This window comes from Channa argus, chromosome 20, assembly GCF_033026475.1.
Source record: "Channa argus isolate prfri chromosome 20, Channa argus male v1.0, whole genome shotgun sequence".
Taxonomy (NCBI): domain Eukaryota; kingdom Metazoa; phylum Chordata; class Actinopteri; order Anabantiformes; family Channidae; genus Channa; species Channa argus.
In genome coordinates, this window is record NC_090216.1 from 14,240,471 (window position 1) to 14,266,067 (window position 25,597).

The 25,597-nt window shown below is 41.5% G+C and overlaps 1 protein-coding gene across 5 annotated transcripts; it reads right to left on the reverse strand.

Annotated features, from left to right (window-relative positions):
- Window positions 1-83: 83 nt before the first annotated feature.
- On the reverse strand, window positions 84-25,555 carry mrtfba (myocardin related transcription factor Ba). 5 transcript variants are annotated; one of them, XM_067487753.1, is made up of 17 exons: window positions 25,373-25,555; window positions 19,258-19,345; window positions 17,171-17,403; window positions 12,153-12,218; window positions 11,890-11,945; window positions 11,669-11,744; window positions 11,215-11,376; window positions 9,156-9,331; window positions 8,855-8,998; window positions 8,500-8,747; window positions 7,742-7,910; window positions 5,911-6,963; window positions 5,703-5,825; window positions 4,739-4,888; window positions 4,458-4,592; window positions 4,260-4,320; window positions 84-3,730 (listed from the first exon to the last, which is right to left on the reverse strand). In XM_067487753.1, the coding sequence occupies exons 3-17, from the start codon at window positions 17,331-17,333 to the stop codon at window positions 3,216-3,218; spliced, it is 3,297 nt and encodes a 1,098-aa protein (XP_067343854.1). In that variant the 5' UTR covers window positions 17,334-17,403; window positions 19,258-19,345; window positions 25,373-25,555; the 3' UTR covers window positions 84-3,215. The 5 variants fall into 5 exon arrangements, with proteins under 5 accessions (XP_067343854.1, XP_067343855.1, XP_067343858.1 ...); XM_067487754.1 differs by lacking the exon at window positions 19,258-19,345; XM_067487757.1 differs by lacking the exon at window positions 5,703-5,825.
- Window positions 25,556-25,597: the final 42 nt, after the last annotated feature.

Here is a 25,597-nt window from a genome sequence, read left to right on the forward strand (position 1 = left end):
TGCTTCTTGCTGTCCCTGTCTGCCCAGTCAGTAACCCCAATGACCAATGGGTGTAGGTTTTATACATTTACTGCTGCCAAAGGTTGTATGTCTGATATGACACATAAAAAAAAAAAAAAAGAAATTGCAAACCAAACATTTACAACAGAAATCCTTTTTTTTTTTTTTTTTAAACATTTGACATAAGCATGGAAACAAGGTTAAATGTATTTTCTCTTTTACATTAAAAAAAAGATAAACATAAATACAAAAATATGAGAAAATTCACTAAACACAATTTGTTCCACTCCCTATTTGGCAACAAAACATTAAATCTCACAGCCTAAAGCCAACAGACTGAGAACAAAAACACTATCAACTGATGTCTTCTAGAATACATAAAAAAAAGAAGAATCAATTAGTAATTCTTACACTATATCCTATGTAGGATTTTAACATTCGCAGCAATGTGAAAAAAACAAAACAAAACAAAAACCTGCAAGCAGGTATAGCAGGCTCCAAGAGGGGTCCTGAAACACCTGGAAACTCAGGGGTGCACCCATCAGAGGTAACCAGGAGAATAAGGCCATCTCTGGGTCTTAAACAGGTGATTGTAAGTACACAATAAAGCCCAGAAGCAGGTATGTGCAGTAACTCTTTGTGTGATTATACGTTTTGGATATGAGCACATCCAAGTGTCTTGGCCTGATCTGATGCTGAATGTGTACGTGCAGCAGTAAGAGCGTTGAACTTCACTGACAAGACAGTGTTGACCATCAAGGTCTCCACATTATTGCTGATGTTAACAGCAAATCAGCATTATACAGGCAGGATAACAATGCAAAAAACAAATCCAGCTTCATTTTATGTTTCCGTTAGAAATGACCCTGAAGAACCAGCAGTTGCCAAAGAATATGTGCCTTTATACGACAACAGGACAAAGGCAGCCCCCTCTTACGTCCATGGGTGTATTAACAAGTTAAAGTGGTTAAAATGTGAATGTCTACACTGAACATTTTGATTAAAAAACGAATTAAAAATCTTATTTCAAAGTGCCACACAGTATGAATGTATCCCCTAAATATAGTTCAACTGAGATAATAAATGAGTAACTCAATATTTAACAACAGCAATTGTGATTAAGCACAATTCATAAAAAATAAAGATCAGGAATTTATGACAGCTTTGAAACTAACTAAGCCCTCTTCACTGGCACCGCACCGTGTATCACACCTCAAAGGTGTCTCTGACTACACAACAGATAAAAACAGTCATCAGAAGCCTTTTGAAGAGTAAAGTCTGGATTATGTCAATTGGTGGGCAAATAAATTGATTTTGTAGATATTATAAAGTTGTCTGACAACTGCTCGGAAGATTCTGAGATTAAATGTGAATACAATCATGCACACAGAGACACAGGAGCACATGCAAAAGACAGGAAGACAAAATCACACGGAGACAGACACTCTTGCACGCACACGCACAGAGCAGCATGCTTGTTTCTTTCACTCACTCAGGAAATTAACTGGCCACAGTAGCTGATGCTTCACAAGTTTGTCCAATATAGCCGCGAAATATTACTTCATATTATTCTGATTCCTCATGATAGTGGAACCAGCAGAATAACGTTTCAGCTACAGACAACTGTTAGTTTGCTAGTGGTGCAGTCACTTCTCACCCACACACACACACACACACACACAGTACAGACAAAGTGCAGGGATACTGTAGAACAGCTAAATATAAAGCTCATCTTCTTCAAAGACATCTTTATTACTTTGATTTGCTTGTAGAACACGTTCAGTTAACACCAATTTTGAATGTGTCGTATGTCCTATAAACTGACATTTGTTCCCCTTCCACTGATTTATTTCAGTTCACCATCAGAAGAAAAAAAAGCTGCCAATGTAGCAAGTAAAGTCCTATTTTTCCCTCTTTTCAAAAGTTACATTCAAAATAACTATTTTGGACAACTGCAGTGTCTCTTGAGCAATTGGCCACATGATCAATATGCTGATTACAATCATATTAATCACTTCATCTTAATGATCACCTTGGATATGCTGAGTTCACATTTTCGAGGTGAATGAGGCGCGTTGTCAGGTCTATCTGCCTCTTTAGTGCATAGCTCTCACATAAATGAAGGAGGTTCCTCCTCTCGTCGCCCATCCGGGGACTCTTGTTTTAGTCATTGGTTCATCAGCTTGACCGGAGGGGTCGTAATCAATTAGAAGAAAACAGTCACATCTGATGCAACACACCAGATTTGTCAGCAAACACATCATTTACAGTATGTGGTAGAGCAGACCAGTGTGAACAGGAGATTAACCTATTCTCAGCTAGAAATCCCTAGAAATATGGCTCACTGCCTGACTGAGCACGTCTGGCTTGGAATCATAAAGGGAACAGATCGATCTGACTGTGGAGCACCTCACACAGACGGAGGTCTCCAAGTTATTGGTTGACCGGTTTGGTCAAAGTCTTCCCAGGTGAAGTAGTAGTGGTCAGTAAAGTAGACATAGAGTACTGATGTCCGAAGTCAAGCCTCAAATGCATCTTCACTGAGAAACAACCAGGTTTAACCTGTAGTCTGAACTGTTATTTCTGGAATCACAGTTAATGTGCTGTTAACTACCAGCTTTTAACTTAATGTGTATTCTTTCAGTGGAACAAAAGGCTTTATTAGACCCTGGGAAGCACGTCTTACATTTTGTTACTGTGGTTACACAATTACAAAATGTATCAGTGCGAACAGAAGGACAAGTAGCCCAGTAGAAACGACTGGAATTATTTCCACCATCATCTGTGGCCGAGGGAAACTGAAGCTGTGTTTAGTGTGGTTTTAACAGTATATACAGTCTACACTACCAGTCTTTATTTGGCTCCATCTCTGCTCTCGAAAATCATCCATAAAATGGTGACACCTCAAAGAAAACTCTATTTAACATCCCTTCTCACTAATATAGGTGACGGAGTTATGGTGGCTGTTCAGCCATGATATCCCTCTTTTAAAGCTGTGCAAACTCCTGCTTGTAGTTCAACTTGAATCAGTGCACTGCTCATCCTGTGCCTCTCACTGTAGCATAGTGGAAATATTACAGATGGGATGGATATCCTGTTGAAAAGTGACATGGCACAAAAATGCCATCTTTTTTCCCCTCTTTGCAGATGTCAGTCTCATTTTTCTTCACTTCATCCATCCATCTCTCACCTCTGGCTCATCCAGCTATCTTCTATCAGTCCCAGTGCAGCTGTAAATCATGTGTATCCAGAAAGTCTGTGGGGATCCCCAGCGGTGTTAGCGACCCACCAGGACCTGGTGGCATGGTGAGGTCCAGCCATTCCATGTTATCCAATGCTGGGTCAGATAGGCCCATATTGAGTGAAGAAGGAGGTGAGGAAGAATCACAGAAAGACAGATCTGTGGTGTCCATAGGGGAATAGGGTTGTTGATCCATCAGCTGGGCCTGCAACTCCTCCATCAGGCCCTGTGTGCGCAGGTCTGATGAAGGTGATGTTTCAGCCAGAGTCCCCTCAAGAAAGGCTTCCAGCTGATTGTCTGTGGCCAGTGAGGAGAGACTGTGCAGGCCAGAGTCAATGACAGGGCTCATGGTAGGCAGAGGGGCCATCTGGATCTGTGGAGGAGGCCTGGAGAAGACAGTGCTGACTGGAAGGGTGGTGATACTGGCTGTGACTGGAAGCGTCTTACTGAGAGATGCTGGGGGGTCCTGGTGGATAAATGGTGTGATTTCTAAAGGGGGATAAAATATATGGATGAGTAAAAATGGTCTCCACTTTATGCTGATGTTGACCTTTTCTATTCTTTTTAACTGCTTATCTACTTAAATCGAATTCCTCTCTCTCTCATTATTCATATTTATATCTCTAGATTCTCTCTCTCCACATCTCATATCTATACCTACATCTACTTAGCTATCTACATCTATCCATCTTAAGATTATCTCTCTCTCTCTCTCTCGTACATCTATATAGCTATATCTCTCTATCTATAGATATAGATGGATCTATATCTATACACAAAACTATGATGAAATCCTAATTATCTTTCTTTCAAGTCAGTTGAGTAACTCCCTATGTTTTTGAGCATCCTTACAAGTGTCAACTAGCATATACAAGTACCCTGGCTAGAAATCACCAGTTGGTATTTTGCTGTGGTTGGGAAAGATTCATGTTCACAGACTGAAAATAAACATTTAACAGACTGATATCAGCCATAATCAGTCCACTTCTGTTTACACAAACTGTGTGCAACAACGTACCTCCACTTTCTATGAGGATGTCAAACAAGTCATCCATTTGCTGGCTGGTTGTTGTGGGAACCTATAATGACAGCAGGGTTAAGAAACTTGAGGCTGGTACACAAAAAGCAACAATTTCTAAAGGCTATAAAATTGAAAAATGTTTGTATTTTGAAGGACACTGTAGCTAAAATTGTATCGTGCGGCTGGTGTCCTAACCTGTGAAATATTGTTGATGTGCAGGCTGCGGCTCTGTTTGACAGCGTCCTCGTAGCGAGGAGGCTCTCTTGTCTTTAGAGGCTGAGTAATAAGAGAAGTGGGCTGCACGATAAAGGCAGGCTGGGGAGAAGGTGACTGGGAAAAAGAGAGAAATGGATGCAAGCAGAATTAAAAACAAATCTGTGTAGTGCAACCATTACAAAGTGAGAAACGTGTCAAAATAAATCTGTAAAATTATCCAGACACACTGTCCCCACCAAATAATGACTTAGCTCATATACCTTATTAATTGCTCTGTTGGAGATGTGGTGATTAGGTGAAGACCTGGGAGAGACTCTGGTCTCTGTGGAACTTCTGAGGAAACCTTGGTGATTCATTTCGGATCTAGTCTGGTTCTCCAAACCAGGGGTATTATTGCACACAGTCAAAGTCTGTCACAGATAACAGAGTGTCACCTCATCATGCTAGGCTTGATCATCAAAGCCAAGCAAAAATCAGACAGGTATCCAAATATATGCGATTTATCATAGGAGGAACTGAAAGCACATAGGACAATCACATCTTTGTAGCCCTCACAAGCATTTATTTTATGGCACCCCCAACCCTCTGGACTTGCTCATGTTAAAATCAGCAACAAGCTTCATCTAAAAGTAATCTCAGGAGAAACAGAAGATAGGACTGAGATTCTTGACCCTTGACATCACAAAATAACCACAGCTACCACAGCTACTAAAATTTAAAAAAAAATCCCACACCAGATAAAATCAATTAGTTCTGCACCAAGACGTTCAATATTTAGAGCAAGAAGTTGTTGGAAAATAAAATGCCTTAAGGTAAATGAGATGGTAATGTGTGTGATATCTTATGTAGCCTTCTGTGTACAGTACATGTATTTTTACTGTGTATACTACTGAGCATCCTTGAGGAGGAACTCCTGTTCTACTGTACTGTATTCTTGTTTGTGATAAAGATAACATAGCATGTCTTCATGAATGGTTATTCGGTGTATCTATACCACAATTAAAGCTTTAAACAATGTTAAAAAAATAAAAAAAGTCTATCAAGTTTATCAATATGATTAAGAATTTATTTACTTAAAAATGTCTTTCCTCTTACAATAGTTTGGGTGTGAAAAGACATGTATGTATGTGTCTGGAGTAGCATAACGCACCAAATGCAAAATGAGCAATATTTGCTGAATTGCTCACTAAAATGCAGCTAATTACTGTATGTGATGTGACTGACCTGTAGTAAAGGGTTGTGGTTGGCTAACTGCTGGCTAGATGCTGTCTCCATCTTGGTGCTCTGCAGCTGAGGAACGGGGGTTCGGACTAGGCCTTGGTTTGAGACTGTGGCCTGCAGAACAGGCTGAGATAAGCGGGACAGAGTGTCAGATTTTCCGACAGGTTGATAGCCCTTCATATGATACCACGCTACCTCACTGGAATCTTACCTGCAGGCTGACAGTGGTGCTTGGCAGCTGGATTGCAGTAGCACTGTTGGGTAGTGAGACTGGGAGAAGAATCTGAGTTCCAGCCTGGCCAGTTGCGGTTAGGAGAGTTTGAGGTTGTCCAGATGCAGTTAACATGGTCTGAGTCTGACCCAGCACCTGAGAAACTCCACCTGGGTGGCTGATAAAGAACTGCTGCACGCTTGGGGCTGTGGGGTGGGACTGGGGCTGGAGTTTGGGACTTCTCTGTGACTGTGGGAGCAGCTGTGAGCTTGTGGTTACTTGGGGTGGGGCTTGGGGCTGGATCTGGGTGATGAGCTGGGTTTGGGTCTGGAGCTGGAGCTGCCTTCCAGAAGAAACAGTCACATCCTCCAACTTCACCACAGCTGGCAGGGAGCTTGTGAAAGCCTGGGAACCCAGGATGGAGTTAGGAATGGCAGTGGATGAACAGTTTGACATGACTGTACCTTCCATCTTTACCACACTTGAGTTCAGGACCGTAGAAACAGGGTTCAGAGAAGCTACAGAGGCAGAGTCAGCAATGCAGGCACCCTGACCTCTCTTCTCCACCTCTAGCTGCATCTTTAGCTCCTCCACCAACCTCTGCTCCTGCTCCAGCTTCCTCATCAACTCTTCTATCTGCCGTTCCTTCTCATGGAGCCTCTTGTCCTTTTCCTCTGGGATTCTAAATGATGGGAGAGGTGAAGAATGGGGACTTGCTGAGCCAGAGCTCACCATTTTTACTTCAGGAGTGTCAGACATGCCAACGTCCTGCTGGAGAGTAGAGGAATCAGTTGGGATGGGTGAAACTGGAGGTGTGGACCTTGTGTTCTCTGGAGCCAACTGCTGAAGTGAGAGGACCACAGAAGGAGTGGTAGTGGAAGTGGTGACGTCAACAGGGATGGAGGACAGCTTGGAATTGGCAAGGGGAGGAACGGTAGTAGGTGCAGAGGTGTTGGGATTGTCCTGGAAAGGCTTCAGTCTTTCTATCAGATCAGTTTTTGTTCCTGACACAGGGAGTCCACGCAACTTAAGCTCCAGTTTTAGCTCAGCCACCTGGAAAAATATAAATATGATCAAGGCAGCGTTTCAGATTAGAGCTTGAGGGGGAAACAGCTGATTTTACAGTCCAACATGTTTGGAATTAAATTAAAGAAAAAATATTGATATCACTCTCATATCTGTAGCTGGAGTCAGCAGACTAGAAATTGGGGGGAAAAAAACCTAATACCTAATTCAGCTGCCAGCTTATAAATTATGTCAATAATCTGCTACGAAAAAAATAAGTGAAAACCTGACAACGGAAACCCCCATAAGACCACTAAATGTCATTTTGGTTTTGGTACAGACTAAACAAATTAGCTCTAACACATTACTTTACATATCAGTTTCTCCTATTTCCAGTCTTTATGCAAAGCTAAGCAGGTTCTGACTGTAGTTTCAAACTCACTATACAGACACGGCAGTGAAATTGTATTTATACATTTTCAAATGTTAAAAGTTTTCCTTTAAGTCCTGGTTTGTTACTAGTGTTTTACAATGTGTAGCTGTGTAAGAGGGGTGTTTAAGTTCACTCTGAAAAAGTTTAGGTCCCAGAATGATTCAGTACTGTAGAAAGGGACCTATAATTAAATATTTTTTCCAGATCTTTTTTGTTTTCATCCAATGCAACGGAAAACCACAGACTGTGTAGAGTCTTGATAAAGCTCAGTTTTAGCAGGTTTATAAAGAAATCACCTATCAGAAATAAATCACCTACCAGTTTACGATTATTATTATATTTTTAAAACTGCTTGGTATGTTGCAAGGGTGGCACAAATGGGTTTCCAAATACCTTCATCTCCTCTAGGTTGGCAGGCAAGACTCCTGGCTTGCGGTTTGACAGCGAGTTGTTTGGCCGAGCGGGAGCAGTAGGCAGAGGGGGAGGGGGAGGGGCAGTGGGCAAAGACACCATAATGGAGGTTGGCAGGCTGCTAGCAGTGCTACTCTGACCCTCCACAGGTCTGTTGAAAGAAACAATACACACAATAAGCAGGTCATTGTTATTGGTGGACAATGTGTAAGAGGAAGGGGGGTGGAAGAAAAAGAGGAAGTGGACCAAAGAGTGTTACTCTAGAGATAAATGGAAAGACAGAGGAGAGAAACGGAGGAAACAGAGAGGGGAAGTCTGTTCCCAATAGGAAAAAAACATCCATCCTGTGCAGCGCACCCCACTAACAAACCCCGTGAACCAAATTACATTACACAAGCACAACTCAAAAAAAAAAAAAAGCTCAGCCTTTCTGCAACCGAGACGACATTTATGAAAATGGAAGCTGGTGAAACAGACTCCTGCTAGTTATAATTGTGATTAGATGGAGAGTTGTTATTGGAAACAGTTGCGCTTTGGGTTGGTGAAACCAACAGTATCTGACTTGTTTTCAGGCATTTTCTGATAAACAGATAAAGTCTTGGTGTGGCAAACAAGATAAGAGGAAAAACATTTACATATAGTATACACAGCAAATTGTGTATATAAATAATACAATCCAGTGACTATTTTTGGCTAGTTAGACAGTTGTGCCTTGCTGCTGTAATACTGTATATACGTACTTAAGCGGTGCTGGTAATATAGTCTGGTAGTTGTAGTGCTGTTGTTGCTGGCTGAGGATCTGTAGCTGGAGGAACAACTGCTGTTGCTGCAGTAGACGGGCATAGGAGGAATCCATGGGTGCTTCACTGGCTTCCGGCTTCTGGTCTGGAGGAACATACTGGTGGTATTTGAGCTTTTTTATCCTGGACTTTGGCTCCTTCCCCTTTTTGCTGCGAGTTTTCTCTGAAGGCGACTTCTGCTGGCTTTGCTGTTGTGTGAGGGAATGTGGAAAATACATTAACACCATGGTTTGTTTAACAGCACCTAGTCGAAAGAATAAGAGGTGATTACATTTATCCAAAAGAGAGCCCTTACTTTCACCAGTGTTGGGCCTGGTTTTGAAGGAGCAGCTGTAGTGACTGGCTGAGCAGGAGTGGCAGCTGGGCGGCTGCCAAGAGGCTCACTGGTAGAGATCACTTTCATAAAGTCTGGTGTCGCTTGTGTAGCCACTGGGAGGGCCTGCATATGAATAAGGTAACAACATTTATATTCCAAAGGAAACCCTGACACTCTCATTAACACTGACAAGTTCAATATCAATGGCAAAGCTAGGACGTTCTGAGGATATCGGCCAGGCATATACCTCTATAACAACAGTACCAATCCTGTATCTAACCTGCATCATGATGCTGGGTAGTGGTGATAGTACCACAGCTGGAGAGGACATCTCTGGTGCTTTGCCCTCTCCTGGCGAAGGGACCGAACTCTGAGACTCCTGACTGGCCGGCTGCTCTGGGGACAGGGCATCACTGCTATCTTCTTCAAACACCTTGGGATAATTCACTTGGCCCACTGATGAACACGACAAATCAAGTAGTAAGTGCTACATATCCAATTCATTGCACTGTGGTTGTTTTTCTCATGTCGCTTAAAGTAGATCTGCATTTTTGATTCGTGTTTTTCCACAACATAGTACCAGTTCCCCTCTCCTCTTATGCTGTTCCATCAATCACAAATTGTAAATAGTACCTAATACCTGGTACTTTTGCTAGCATCAAGCTCAGGCAACACAAAAACTTGCCAAAAAGACATGAAAACCGCAGATTAACAATTGGCCACAGTCTCCAAATGTATCTTATCTTCTAAACCAAACGCTGAAGTAGCAGTACAGTTGAGGGAAAAAGTTTGCATCCCTTTATTTTAAAATGGCAAAAAGGAAAAAATAAATAAATAAAACACATGTACTAAATATTCACAGCCTTTGCTTAATACTTTGTTGAAGCACATTTAGCACCAATTACAGCCTCAAGTCTTTTTGAGTATGATGCTACAAGGTTGGCCACCTATTTCTGGGCACTTTCTCCCATTCTTCTTTGTAGCACCTCTCAAGCTTAGGTTGGATGGGGAGCATCGGTGCACAACCATTTTCAGATCTTTCCAGAGATGGTAAAGTGGGTTTTAGTCTGGGCTCTGGCTGCGCCGCTCATGGACATTTACAGAATTGTCCTATAGCCACTCCTTTGTTATCTTGGCGGTTTGCTTAGGGTCGTTGCCCTGCTGAAAAATGAACCATCGCCCCAGTCTGAGGTCCAGAGCACTCTGGACCAAGTTTTTCATCAAGGAAGTCTCTGTACATTGCTGCATTCACTTTTTCCTCAATGCTAACTAGTCTCCCAGTTCCTGGCACTGAAAAACATCCCAACAGCATGATGTTGCCACCATCATCCTTTACTGCAGGGGTGGTATTGGCCAGGTGGCGAGCAGTGCCTGGTTTCCACCAAATATATAAGACACTTGGCAGGCCAAAGAGTCCAATCTTCTTATCGCTCAGCTTGACCGGCCTCCCCGCTCTAAGAAGAGTCCTGTTGGTTCCAAACGCTTTTCATTCATGGATGATAAAGGCCACTGTGCTCAGTAGGACCTTCAATGGAGCAGAAATGTTTTTGTACTCTTCCCCTAATCTGTGACATGATGCAATCCTGTCTTGGAGGTCTACAGACAATTCAAAAGCCATGGCAAAGGCCATGAATACTTGTGTACATGTGATTGATTGTTTTTTATTTTTGATAAATTGGCAAAGACTTCAAACAAACTTCTTTCACATTGTTATTATGGGGTATTGTTTGTAGAATTTTGAGGAAAAAAATTGAATTTAATGAATTTTGGAACAGAACAAAATGTGGAAAGAGTTAAGTGCTGTGAATACTTTCTGGATGAACTGTAATATTTAATGCACATTCAGCTAGTACAAATGTTCATCATCAGAAGGAACATAAATTGTCAAGACGCTTTGTCAATTGTCAAGTTAGAGTAAAATTATGTAAATTTGTATCCTTCATAAACCCTCAAAGTAATTAACCTTAATGCTGCTCAGAGGGTACCCAAAGAGGTTGGAGGAGGTCAAAAAGACAAATGGATGATAAACAAAGCATTACAGAACATTTCAAAAACCTTTGCAGTGATATAAATGTCATAATTTTTCTACAAGTTTTGTTTTATATACTCCTTCACCATTTTGTCACTATTGATTACTGCACCTGTTACCAAAAACAAGAGTATTGAGTCGGTACCACATAGTAGAAAAGTGGTATTAGACCGTACTCGGACAGGAGGCTTTTGTAATTGTTTTCAATTACAGGAAAGCATTTTCCACAAAGCTTTTGCATTGTCTATTTGTGGCAAGCTAACCATATACCTAAAATAAAACGGTTTATCCATTTCTGTTCCTGTCTCACCAATGATTGCCTGTTTAAGGCTAGAATCCACTGGCAGGATGTTCTTCTCCACCAGCTCCATGGGACCGGGTCTTTGAGCGATCTTCTCATTCAGGTTGTCAGCCAGCCTGGCCCTTTTAAGCTTCATCTGGGTAGCCTGCAGTGATGGCTCTGCGCCAGTCTCTGAGGGACAAGAAAAATATAATATTCTATTGCCGTATTGATTTGTCTTTGCAGTGTTGTGGAAATATTTGTTTGGATCATATGAGATGATATGTCAATTTAAATCCTGTCATAGGTAAAATGTATATTAAAGCTCTGCTTGGATGGCTAACACAGCTAAACAAATATAAAAGGAAATACCTTATTTAAAATCCTGACAATCTTTATCTTAATCTTAACACATCAACAGTCCTCAGGGAACACCAGATAAAACGATAGGTGTATGTGGTATGAACTAGAGAATCCCTAGTACCTTGCAGAATGTGCATCCTGACCAGCTCTGCTCTTTCTGGACGACTGCGGATCTTGTGCTTGAGGAAATTCTCAGTCTAAAGATGAAAATGGATACAGAACAGTTAGTGAACTGTCTAATTTTTAAAATCTTTTTTAGTCTATTGAGCAGATCAACAGGCCCGGTTCTGCACTTCTCTTAGGTTTGAATTTAGCACATTATTTCTGAACTGTGTGGCTTACTCTGGCCCTTTCCAAGCTGCGGATCTGCCCATGGAAAGCCGCAGGACTCTTGAGAGCTGCAAAACACGACATTTTCATCAACGCACAAGCACAATTTTAAAAACAAATAATGTGATCCAATTTTTTTTTTTTTTAAATAGAGCAAACATGTTTATTATTACAGCTGTCAGTATGAACCAAGGTCCCAGTTTGTTATCATTTATCCGCCCACACCACATGAGAAATTCATTGAATGACGGACAACTGGCAGAACTGATACTCACGTGGCATGATGCCCTGCTCCACCAGCTGCTCTCTGGTACGCCTTTGCTGAAGCCTCAACTGTAGCACTAAAGCAAAAAAGAAAAAAGAAAAAGTTATAACCTAAAAATATTATAATGGCAAAAAGAAAACAATGGAAGAAAAACAAGAAAGGGTATAGGAAGAAGAAGAAATGTATGAGGTAGTAGGTACAAAAATAAAAAGGGAACATAGAAAGGGGAAGAAAACAACGTCAAACTGTAAAGGCAGCCACATAATAACATCTGGCTGCCCCATGATCTATAACTGATATCCTCTCCATTCATTAGGCTGACACTCTACAATAACACAATTTTAAAAGAGGCCTTCTGCACTTTGGACTTATCTTACCAGTCAACTATATTTGTGTGAAAAGTGCACATTAATGCGGTGATACCGCACGATTTATTCCTAAGCTGGCATTAGAAAAGCCTGCAGAAAACTTTAGCTCATGTTCTATCTTGTGGGATTTTTGTGACATTACTCCAGTACAACTTCAGTCCTTAGTAGCTGGTTTAAGGATGGGATAGTGTTTCATTCCGTTTCCCCACTAAGCCCGAGTCTGCCAGCACATGACATTTCCCAAGCTGTTATTATGTACTCACTGGCAGGCTGATTTAAGGTTTCAACTGCTATCCAAAAACAAAAACAATACAACATGGCGTGAGGCAAAAAGGAGACATCCATCAAAATACCGAACTTCATTACTATTTCTTCCACTTATTTGTATCCATCTGTTTAAATAGTGGCTAATGCATTATCCTATTCGAGTTGAGACATCGGTATCACAGTAATCAAAGAAAGACGCTCACCTGCTTGTGCTCTGACCCTAAAGCAGCAGTTGATATGCGGGTATACTTCCCCACACGCCATGGTCTTATACTCCTGGCCAATTGTATACGAAGGTGACAACATCCATATTAAAGCCCTATTTATGCTCCAAATAGCTATATCTTTTCAACCATTTCATTATATCATTGCCAAAATAATGAACATCCACAGCACTGCAACGCTTTTAAGAGTTTCAGAAAGCAAACATAGGATCCGTCCTCTAATTCTCTATCCCTCCCCAACTTTCAATGCTCCAACCCCCTCATCGCTCTAGAGTTAGTTCCCTCTCTCGCTCAAGCCAGTTTGAGATAAGTTATTCTATCGCTGTAGAGCTAATCCAACCAAAGCCAGATGTAGAGAACTAGACTGGTCCCTTGTAACTACTCTGACTCAGTATTAACTAAATTGTAATGACAAAAATGACAACAATGTCTGCACATTTATATCAAAAGGAGAGAGCTAAAGATATTCTCTAGCCTACATGTGATTTTTTGTTTTTATACAGAGGCAACTATGAACTATGCTACAGATGGAACCAAAGAACCACAACAGCTGCCGTAGCCACTAGAGAATGTGATTTGTCCAGCTTTGAAGAGGCAGAATCATGATCCTAAGTTGAAAGCAAAGAGATGATGAAAGCTGTGTTTTGAAACTGCATTAGCAGTAACAGGTTTAATGGAACTCTGACAACTGGTAAAGAAGAAATCCTCAAAAGTCATGTATGGAGATATTTAACATTTGTCAGTATATTAAGAGCCCAAGTATATTTGGCCACACATGTATTTATTCTGTCAGAGAGGACTATCTACCCTTACTTAAACATGCCTATACCAGTTTCCTGGTTAAAACAAAGTGCGGTTGTTGGTTTATGTGGTTTCTGCATGGGAAACTGAGAAAGTTTCAATACAACACCATAAACATGTAGTTTACGTTTGTATATATTAGCTAAGAGGTAGGGGTGCACCAATGTATGTGACACATGTCAGGACTGCTCCCCATGCTCTAGCAACTTGTATCAAGGACTGTATAATTTCAGTTTTATTGGTTACAACTACCACATTTTTAGTCTACAGTGTAAACACAAGCTTAAAGAAAAAACATGATTCACCTGCAGTCAAGAGGCCTTTTTAACTGTTTCCGGAGCTACATTTAAAGCACCCTGACATCATTTCTTCAACACTAATGCAGAGACTGAGACTTTACAGTACATCAGTCATTGATGTCACATCATGTCAGCCAAAACATTAAAACACAGGCATCAACTATGAACATATGACCTTTGAAGATGTTCGCCAGTATCTGGTACCAAGACATCAACAGCAAATCCTGTAACGCCTTGTAACTTTCAAGATAGGGCCTTCATGGATCAGATGCATGCATTCTGTTGCCATCTCCTCCCCCTGTACATGCACCCAGCTGTGCACATTAGATAAAAGATACGGAGATTCATCAAACCATTACATAGCTGCATGGTGTAGTTCTGAGAATCACTTGCCCAATATAGGTACTTCTGACAGTGGACAGGGATCAACATGGGCACTGTGACTGGCTTGTGGCTACACAGTTGCATACACAGCAAGCTGTGATGCATGGTGTGTTCTTAAAACTGTCAATAATAGCCAGCATGACACCATTTTCTCAGTAGCTCGTGTGGGATCAGACCAGACAGGCTATTCATTATTCCTCACTTGCCCATGACCCTGTTGCTGGCTTGCCACTCAGCGTACCTTGGAACGCTTTTGGTAAGTACTTAGCACGGCATAGAAGGAATACCTCACAAGACCTGCTGCTTGGGAGATGACCTGATTCAGTTGTCTGGCGAGCTTGAATGGGTCCTTGTCAAACTCAGTCCTGAGTCGTGACATCCCACTCTGCTGACAGATAAACACTCCTCTCCCTTCAGACTTTGACCTACAGCCTACTGATCCACATACGTAAAGTGGTCTTAGACACTCAGGTCTGTCATGCTGGTAGACAGATTAACACCTGCATGTTAAAACCAATATGACCGAAGTGACTCTGTAGTTGGCAAAGTGCGCTGAGATGGTTCACAGGATGGAAAGTATGAGGTGTGCCTTCTCACTGGAGGGGAAATGACAAAAGCCAAGATGATGGGTGGGTGCTACTACTGCTGACATTCCACAGACATTTTCCATCATCGAGATGTTTTACTGTGTTCTCCTGGTGGCAGCAGGCAGCTCCTGCGTGTGACAGCATAAAAATCTTCTATACAAAAAAATTGTTTGATCCAGTTGAAAACAGCGTCTTTTCTTATGAACTCCAGACAATGTCCGGACATAATGTTGGGACGTTGCCTGGAGTTGTCGTTTCAGACAGTGGGAGAATGTCAGAGAGGGAGAGAGTCAGAAGCATTCTCACGTGAGAAACAGTGTTTTGTTGACAGCAGTCTCACTTGGACATCTGCATTCTCACATACACAGGCTCGAGGTTCAGGCTGGACAAGATCAGGATTCCAGTACATGTGTGAAAGAAGCTAATGTCTGAAAATTTTTATTTTCCTAAACATGATGCTGATCAATATAACAGTGACTGAACTGAGCTGATCTCTCTACACCATCTGAGACACAATTTGGAATTGGCAAACACCAGAGTGATTCTAACTTGGTATTGGCGTACCCATCCATCAGTGTCTGAGTCAGGGCTACGTGGATGCCAAAGCAAACCCAACATTCTGAGGGCGATTTGTGCAGAGGCCATCTTACTTCTATCCGATGGTCCTACAATTATCCATTCCAGAGATCATTGTATGGATGAACACTGAACATTTATTCTATTCCATTTTTCTCAACTTAGCCAATAAGGGGCTAATTCTACAATACACGTTTATGAATACTAATTTCACAAATTAATTCCATCAGCAATTTTCTCCAAGTGGTTCCTAAATCCACAGAACATGATGCCTCCACAGCTACATTTACATTTAGTCATTTAGTAGAAACAATGAACCTTTCACGGTCCCCACTACCTTGTTTTTTTTCTTTTTTTTTTCTGTCAGCTCTAAAAGCTGAACTTAAATCTCTAATAGCTGCAGCCCCAATAGATGTACCTTCTAGCTCCTATAGCTGTGTCTGTTCTTCCAAAAGGCTGATCTGAACTACATCTCGTTACAAACGTTCTGTATGTTTTCAATGACAACTCCTTAAACAAATTTAAAAGGTAAACTTCACTATATGACGTCATTAATGACATTATCAGTACACTTATACATAAGCTTCCAATTTAAATAATCTCACGATTCACAATATAAACAAAAACAGAGGAAACCCTGCTTGGCTCATACAATTAGAATGTAGAATGCAAGCTGGCTAGAATGACACTGTAACGATAATTGATGGGAACTGCATTTACGTGCTGCAGAAGAAAGCTGCTGTCTCAAGAGTCTCAAAAAAACTCTCCTTAAGTGATTAGTTAGTTCAGGGAGTTTGTGCTTGTGCATACAAATTACTTAACAGTGTAGGCATCTTCAAATGAACAGTATTCAACGGCTAAACTAGACATTTATTGTCAGTCATTTGACAATAAAGTCAACTGACTCTCAGCTTGTTGGAAGCTTGCTACAAAGGATTTTTTTTTTTAAATATATCAAATATAAACAAGCTAGTTTGACTTTTCAAAAAGAGTAAAATATTATATTGTTTTATTAGAATTTATTATTTTTATTTACCGAAATGGATACATTTGCAGTAATACATTTTTAATTATTTTACTATAACTTTTTTCCTACCCCTATTAAACATCTTTGTTACTTCTGATGATTATTATTTTAACAGGAAACAATGATGATCAGTACCAGTTAAAAACAGGAACCAGCTATTCTGAGGAACAGTTACAACAGTGGGAGAACTCATCACTCGCACTGACGTGTCCAAATGTCTCTTATTTAAGGTTTGCTCACACATTCGTATGACTTTTAAACTAGGTAAAGTTACATTGCCCTGGAAATGTGAAAATAACATCCACACTCATAAGAGAAGTAGAGCCACCCATTGCATCCCTGAAGGACTTTGCTTATTTTACTTGATAATGGAAAGTGAACTTTATAAATTCCTAAGATTAGGGATTTATTTATAACTTTATTTATTTATTTATATCTTATTTTTATATTTCTTCTGTCCAAGTATAATATGGCTATACAGCAGCATGTCCTCACCATTTTTGCGTTCACTGAGTGGAGGCAGATTCTGTGTGGGCTGTAGTGACAGTTCCTCCATCTCATGGGTCACTGCCTCACTCTGGGGACTGGGCACCAGCAGGCTTGACATTTCACAATCCCCATCAGCTCCAAGCTGCCCCTGGGAAACCTGTGGCTCCATCTTGCCTCAGGAGGGGAATGGGGAGGGTCCCAGACAAACTACAGGGAGTAATGTAATGCCTCCCAGTTACCTGCGTGGACACAAGGGGAAAAAATTGAATTAAAACTAATAAATCTGCTCTAATTCAGAAGAAGTACATCACATAGTGGAACCTTTTGGGCTCCTCAGAAACAGCAGCAATTCAGTCATCCTCCTCATCATCATCGTGTTGGTATGACAACTTCACCCAATTGCTGAAATGCTAAGGGTGGCATTTCATTTCAGCCATCTGGAAGAGCTCAGTTGCAGCCCAAATTATTCATTAAATGAGCTGGGTTGGCTATTATACTGAATAATCACCTCAAACCACTGCTCATGAGAAACAAATGCCAGTTAATGCATGAATGTTCTCTCTGTTCACGCAGGCTTCATAAGCTGGAATATGACGTTGCTGCGGCGGTTTCAAACACAGGGAACGGAAACTTTTCGGGGAGCAAAACAAACACTTTAGTATCCATGGCTTCTCAACAGTGTCCTAACCAGGAGATTACATATGGCCCAGTCTGTACGTGAAGGCTATTTATCGCTATCCAGCAGCACCCACATCTATTCATTCCAGGACATAAGTACTCTTACCATACTGACGTGTTGCATTTGGCTGACAACCTCTATGGTCCCTATGGCTGCCTTGATTTCTCCCTGTAGGCTTTTTAAGTGCCACAGGCATTAGAGACTTTGGAGAGATTATGGGACATAACTGGTCTGACACGCACTTGGTTACTGAATAATGCTGAGTAATCACATCCAAACAAAACAAATTGTAAAGCACATGCTTCATCATCTAGTGTTTTTCTTTTTCAACCAAGTGGTTTTGTAAGTACAAAACAGTATAATCTTAGAAAGTAATTCATTTTTCATAAACACATACAAAGCATTTTCCTATGGACAGCAGTCATTTTCATTCTTTCTGATGGGCATTTAAACTGGGTTAGGTGGTTTGCAATTTTTAATATATCAGTGATATTTTTGGTTCTACTCAAGCAAGTGGTTGCAAAGCCAAAATACAACCTAAAAAAATTATACATTTTTAACAAAAATATTTAACATCTGAAACATATTTCAATTATATGATTTACTACACATAACAGACATCTAACCATTTGGTTTCTTTCCTTGTTTTACTTACCTGTGCTGATTTTCCATTTTATGTTAGCTGTCTGCTTTGTATATCTTCATTTTTTTTTTTTAACTAACACCAACATCTGGGACAACAGTTGAAAATGATCCTTCGGGTTATGTTTTTCACCATTCTTTCAATGTTTACATAAACAGATTCATTGCAGCTGTGGCTCAGAAGGCAGTTCAAGACAGCAGACATTAGTTCCTGAAGATCCTTGGACAAATCACTGACCCCAAAGTTGCTCCTTGACTTGCTTTGGGTAAAGGCATCTTCCAAATGATTAAATGGAAGGATATGCTAAACAGTTTGTCTGTATGTAATTTACCTAACAAACGTCTGATGGCGATTTTTGTTCAACAGTTCAATATCAGGGATTATCTGTAACAGAACTTAAATAAAAACTTCTTTATTAATTTATTCAGCTTTTGCATAACCTATAAATTACAATTAAGAAAGGGCAAACAAGTGTAGGTAAATATATCCTGAGCTAAATGACATAGCTTTACATGATTTTGATTAGAGTAAAATAAAAGAGAAAGTCACTGACTGTTCCCAGCTTTCGTCACATTGGCAAATGTTTTATTCACAGTAATCTTACACAAGAGTTTTCAGAGTTTACTATGACACAGACATATGGGAGTTCAGGACAACCTCCCAAACTAAATCAAATGTGTTTGCCTTTACATGGGTAAGAAGCTACCACAACTACAGGAAGGCAAACAAGTCTGAATGTTGGTCAATAACAACGCACGAGAAACTTCATACCGGTAGTAGCAGTGGACAGCAATGACTGGAGGAGAGAAATTTCTGGCCAAGTTGCTTTGCAGAGTGACACTAAGCCATGGAGTCAAACCTGGGGGGAGAACATGAATATCATGTTTAGAAAAAACATTTAAACGTATAAAAAATACAAAGAAAAGACACACACACACACACACACACACACACACACACACACACACACACACACACACACACACACACACACACACACACACACACACACACACAAACATCTCTGACAGCGCCAGAGACTGACAAACAGCTGTGTTTGAAGTAGAGAAAAAAAAAGTCAATTGTCCCTTCAGGAGGCTGAATGGAACTAGCTCACATTCAAGCTGCACCAAGGGCTGTAAATTGATGTTCACAGGTTGCTAAGAAAACCTGCAACAGTTTCTATGACAATGGAAGCAGATCCTACACGCAGAGACAAAGGAAGCTCTTGGCACTAATGAATGAAGGGATGTAATGTAGCATCACACAGCTGTCTGAGAGAGAGGGTCTCGGAAGAATCTGCTGAACACACAGAACCTTTCAGGGCTTTTCAGGACATGTACTTATTATTCCAGTCTGTACATGTTTTTTCAGACATTTGTTAAGGCAGACTTTTCTAAATCAAAGTGTGATGCACGTTGCAATGTTTTTTTATGATGTTAAAATTGCAAGGTCATGCAGAATTCACTGGCTATAATGTTCCTGTTCTAGGCAATCATTTCTGGAAACTGTTTGGTATTTACTCCACTAGGATAAGTCTTGGAGGGATGAATTCTACGAAACATGTATCAATTCGGGTAAGAGTAACGAAACCTTAACATGAGCACGTTATAGTGCTCATATAGTGTGTAAGTGTAAAACAACCAAACATAAGTAAATGCTTTACTAGAAACATAGGCGGGTGACTATATCACATGACCAGTCACAGCAGTGCTGCCAGTGGGTGTGTTTTTTATTTAAAACAGGGCACAGGTAACATGTAGAATTATTGCAGTAGCAATGTTTAACTCCCTTGTATTCACCAGCCTTCATTCTTGCTTCATTCTGCTTAATTAAAACTTGAACAACACTGTCAAAAACAAAGCAAATAACTGCATTTAAACATTAAATTACTTTTGAATTAAAACAAGACACACACCCTCACCCAATAAAAGTCAAATTAAGGTAATCTTCAATCAGTTAAATCAGAGGGAGGGGAAGAAATTTGTTTGCGGAGCTCTACTGAACTATGGAAAATGGTATGGTCTGCTTGTATTGCACAGATCCAATTTGGAAAGGCAAAAAAAAAAAAGAAAAAAAAATGGTGGACAATGTATATAAAACAAGGAATCTATAAAGGCCTGAAAAGTCCAGGAGCCCTGCTAGACACAAGATGCACCACAACGGCTGACAATACCATACTGAGATTTCCATACCTTCATTTGAAAGAGCAAAAAATACATTCTCCATATGAGACCACTGAGAGCTTTTACTTGTTTTCTTTGAGAGAACTGACATGGACTTCAGCTTAATGTTATTTGATTTGATTTCATACATTAGCATTTCAGCCAAGGACATTCTTTAACTGAAAACCAACACTGGCTTGCAGTTTCATCTGTGTTCTAGTACTTACTAGATACAAGGTGAATCACTGTTCTACTTTGTTATTATTTGACATTTCTGCACTATGATAAGAGTATCTGGGTGTGTCTCTCCCCCACGTCTCTCTCTCTCCCTCTCTCCCTGCGTGTGTGTTTCTCTCTCTCTCCTTCTCTCCCCGCGTGTGTGTCTCTCTCTCTCCCTCTCTCCCCGCGTGTGTCTCTCTCTCTCTCTCTCCCCCGGTCCCTCTCCCTCTATCTCCCCGCTTGTGTGTGTCTCTCTCTCTCTCCTTCTCTCCCCGCGTGTGTCTCTCTCTCTCCCTCTCTCCCCGCGTGTCTCTCTCTCTCTCCCTCTCTCCCCGCGTGTGTCTCTCTCTCTCTCCCTCTCTCCCCGCTTGTCTCTCCCTCTCTCCCCGCTTGTCTCTCTCTCTCTCCCCGCTTGTCTCTCTCTCTCTCCCCGCTTGTCTCTCTCTCTCTCCCTCTCTCCCCGCTTGTCTCTCTCTCTCTCTCTCCCTCTCTCCCCGCTTGTCTCTCTCTCTCTCTCTCTCTCTCCCTCTCTCCCCGCTTGTCTCTCTCTCCCTCTCTCCCCGCTTGTCTCTCTCTCTCTCTCTCTCCTTCTCTCCCCGCTTGTCTCTCTCTCTCTCTCTCCCTCTCTCCCCGCTTGTCTCTCTCTCTCTCTCCCTCTCTCCCCGCTTGTCTCTCTCTCTCTCTCTCTCTCTCTCTCCCCGCTTGTCTCTCTCTCTCTCTCTCCCTCTCTCGCCGCTTGTCTCTCTCTCTCTCTCTCCCTCTCTCGCCGCTTGTCTCTCTCTCTCTCTCTCCCTCTCTCGCCGCTTGTCTCTCTCTCTCTCCCTCTCTCCCCGCTTGTCTCTCTCTCTCCCTCTCTCCCCGCTTGTCTCTCTCTCTCCCTCTCTCCCCGCTTGTCTCTCTCTCTCTCTCTCTCCCTCTCTCCCCGCTTGTCTCTCTCTCTCTCTCTCCCTCTCTCCCCGCTTGTCTCTCTCTCTCTCTCTCCCTCTCTCCCCGCTTGTCTCTCTCTCTCTCTCTCCCCGCTTGTCTCTCTCTCTCTCTCTCCCTCTCTCCCCGCTTGTCTCTCTCTCTCTCTCTCCCTCTCTCCCCGCTTGTCTCTCTCTCTCCCCCTCTCCCCGCTTGTCTCTCTCTCTCCCTCTCTCCCCGCTTGTCTCTCTCTCTCCCTCTCTCCCCGCTTGTCTCTCTCTCTCCCTCTCTCCCCGCTTGTCTCTCTCTATCTCCCTCTTCCTCTCCCTGGTGTCTCTCTATCTCCCTCTTCCTCTCCCTGCGTGTCTCTCTCTCTCTCCCTCTTGCTCTCCCTGCGTGTCTCTCTCTCTCTCGCTCTCCCTGCGTGTCTCTCTCTCTCTCCCTCTTGCTCTCCCTGCGTGTCTCTCTCTCTCCCTCTTGCTCTCCCTGCGTGTCTCTCTCTCTCCCTCTTGCTCTCCCTGCGTGTCTCTCTCTCTCCCTCTTACTCTCCCTGCATCTCTCTCTCGCTCCCTCTCCCTGTGTGTGTCTCTCTCTCTGTCCCCGTGTATGTGTCTCTCTCTCCTAAATACATACCTAGACACATGCAATACAGGTGTTAGGGTTTATAACCTCTTACTGCAATGTGTTGGCTATTTTTTCCCTGAAACAATGGAACTTAATGAAAAAAAATGTTACAATGTTACATGTTAGCTTTTAGGGTGGAAAGCCTTAAAGACAGTACAGGCAAAAAACAACATTTTAACATGTTTTCAGCAAAAACAAAAACTAAGAGTTAATGGTAGCAAATTAGAGCGAAGTATTCCCAAAAACAGAGAATGTAACACTCCCTTGTCTCTGTGTACTGACAAGAAGAGGTCATGAGTCAACTTTACTATACGTACGCCTGGCTGTAAAGGATTTCAGAGATAAAGTGCCAAGAAGCATTCAAATATACTTCAGCCTTGGCCTGAAAGCGAACAAACTGTGAAAACTCAAGGAGGTCTGGTTTCTATTATACGAAAAGCACTAAATCAAGGCTTTGTCTTAAAATTTAAAAAATATGCTATGCCTGGAAGGACTGAAAATACTCAAGAAGAAAAAAACCCACTGATTAAACAAATTTGAAACAAATGTTGAGATACAAATAGAGAAATAAACAAGAAATTATTAATATTGCTAATATGATCCAACCATGTGCACCACTCTTCCTACAACTGTGTGGATGATGAATGCACATACAAGACCCTCACACATTCATGAAAACTGTTTTGTTCCAAACTACCGTTTGAGTCTGCAGTTTTCTGCACCCTAAATAGACCACTTCTGGTAGCTAAAAACGGTTTGCCTTCATCAAGAGATTAGATAGAAATGATGTCACTGTGGCTCAATCATTCGAGCTAGAGTTCTGCTCTGTTCCCGTAGATACACATGGTATTATTTCTTTCTTGGCTGCCTGTCACCTTTAATGAAACAAATCCTGTAACAACACTAAAAATGGATTGGACAAACAAACAAATACAAACTCTTTGACTAAAAGTAAAAAAACATGGGACAGTCACACCTAACATAAGGTAAAACTGCTTCGGCAGCCTCACAGTCAAGCAACCACAGCTTAGAAGTGAAAAGACACAAGTTGGGGAGGTCTGCCTGCAGTGAATATGTATGTAGGCTCGTTATGTAAGTTAAGGTATGTAAGGCTTCTGAGAAATGATTTCAATTCTGAATAAAACGCCCAGGGTGTCGTGCTTGGATGCAGCTTTTCTATGGGTAAATAACTCAAACCTGCAGCTCAGTTCAAGTCTGATTTGGCAAAATCAATGCAAAGGGAAACGCACACCAGTAATTGAACATCAGGGTTTAACCTACCAAAGCAAGGCTTAGGTGTGGCACCTTTAGCTGATTGCATGTAAGAAGGAATCTAGGTGACATATCTCACAGTTATACACACAGACCAAAACCAAAAGGGTTACACTAAATTCCCTAAACTAGCAACAGGAACATGTTGACCTGCCAGTCAGCTAAGGTGCTTGGAAAAACAGTTGTGTGTGACAGATGTTCATTGCCAATCTTTGCTGTACTGTCAAGTTGGGATCATAGTTGGTTTAGATATGACACCTCTTCTTCTTGTTGTAAATGGACCTTTTGTTATTTTTGCATTTAGGACAAACACTAGTGTGCTCTGCATGTTAGGCTTTTAGGGAAAGCACAGGATGTGGGTCATGATAATGGCCAAGAGCCAACTGCAGTATCCCCTTAACCTCTGAACAGAGAGGATACAATTTAAGTTCCATAAGACATTTTGTCTGGAAATTATGTTTGAAAAACGAGGGTTTGTCTTCTATTGTAGGTAATAATTAGACAATGATATGCTTGTTACTGGATATAATTTTCTGAATGGGCAGAGGTAAAGTCTAATTTTAGCGAGTCTTTCAAACATAATCAACTCTGAAAGTGTTTTGTTAACCCAGTTTACCCTGGAGGAGTTACTCAAGGTTGGCAGAACATATTTTGCTAGCACAGAAAAAATAAATTCATGATGACTAATAAATGAGTTGTCAAGCATGATCTTGACCTTTACTTCATTAATCAGCATATTTGCTTTGCTTTTCTTCTTACCAATGTTTCACTGTTGTACTGTAAGAGAATAAAACTTAATTCAGACCAACACTGTGGCTAAGTTGTCAAGAAATCAAGGGCAAACAATGAATGAACTTCTGCCTAGACTAACACTGGTTTTAGCTTTTATTTGGCACAAAGAGTCTTTAGACCAATACTGTAATTGAAAGTTGAAATAATGGAAAAACACATGGATATAATGGTTGTTGTTCTTCTACAAGAATTTCAGCCTTGGGATGATTTCTTTCCCGTCTAAACATACGCACACTGCTGCCAGTGTGTAAGGGCCTCCTCTAAAGCAATCACGTCCTGCCTGCCAGTGACAGACTTGTTAGGGTTGACTGCAACACTACCTCACGTTTGTTTTTGTTTTTTTCCTTTTTTGCTTCAATCGATTGAAAGTCATTAAGATATCACTGTGTAACCGAGAACTGTCTCTGCTGCTTAGTATTACTTGAGACTCGCGGATGGCAATAATTCCTTAGCATTCAGAGGGCAACCGGACTCAAGAATTACTAGCTGCAGTACAAATGCACTTACCAGCTACGCTGACAACTAGCTAATTAAAGTGCGGCTGACTGTTGAGTGACAGTCAGCTCCACTACAGCTCATGTTATCGCAGTGTACGCAGCGCTGGCCGGTGGGGATAAGCTGGCTAGCTAGTTTGAAATCTGACAGGTAAAGGAGTCGAAGGTACTGCCAGTAATTAAAATGAGGCGTTTCCGTAATGATATCTAATACTAAAAAACACATCCTAAGACAAATACTCCTCCGTACAAGCTATGCTGTGTAGTCTTATCCAGTTCCCTGTGCAGTCTCTAAAGTCTGCACACCGTGAACCTTCATCAACAGCCTCCTCACATTTTCACTTGTTAGCTCGGTTGAGCTAACACAGGCTAACATGCTAAAAACAAGACAGCCCTGTCCCGGCTCCGCGGCCTTACCGAATGCTGAAGATTCGAAACACAAAACGGCCTCGGTGTTGGTTCACAGCGTGATATCCATCAATGCCAGCGCAGCTATCTTGTGTATTTAGTTGTTTTTGCTCCAGCTACGAGAGCGAAGTTTATTTCGCGGAGTAAAATGGCTGCGACTGCTGACTTTAGCTGTAACGTTACAGTGATGTAATGACGCTGTCGGACAGGAAGCGTTGAGAGGGGGACGAAGTG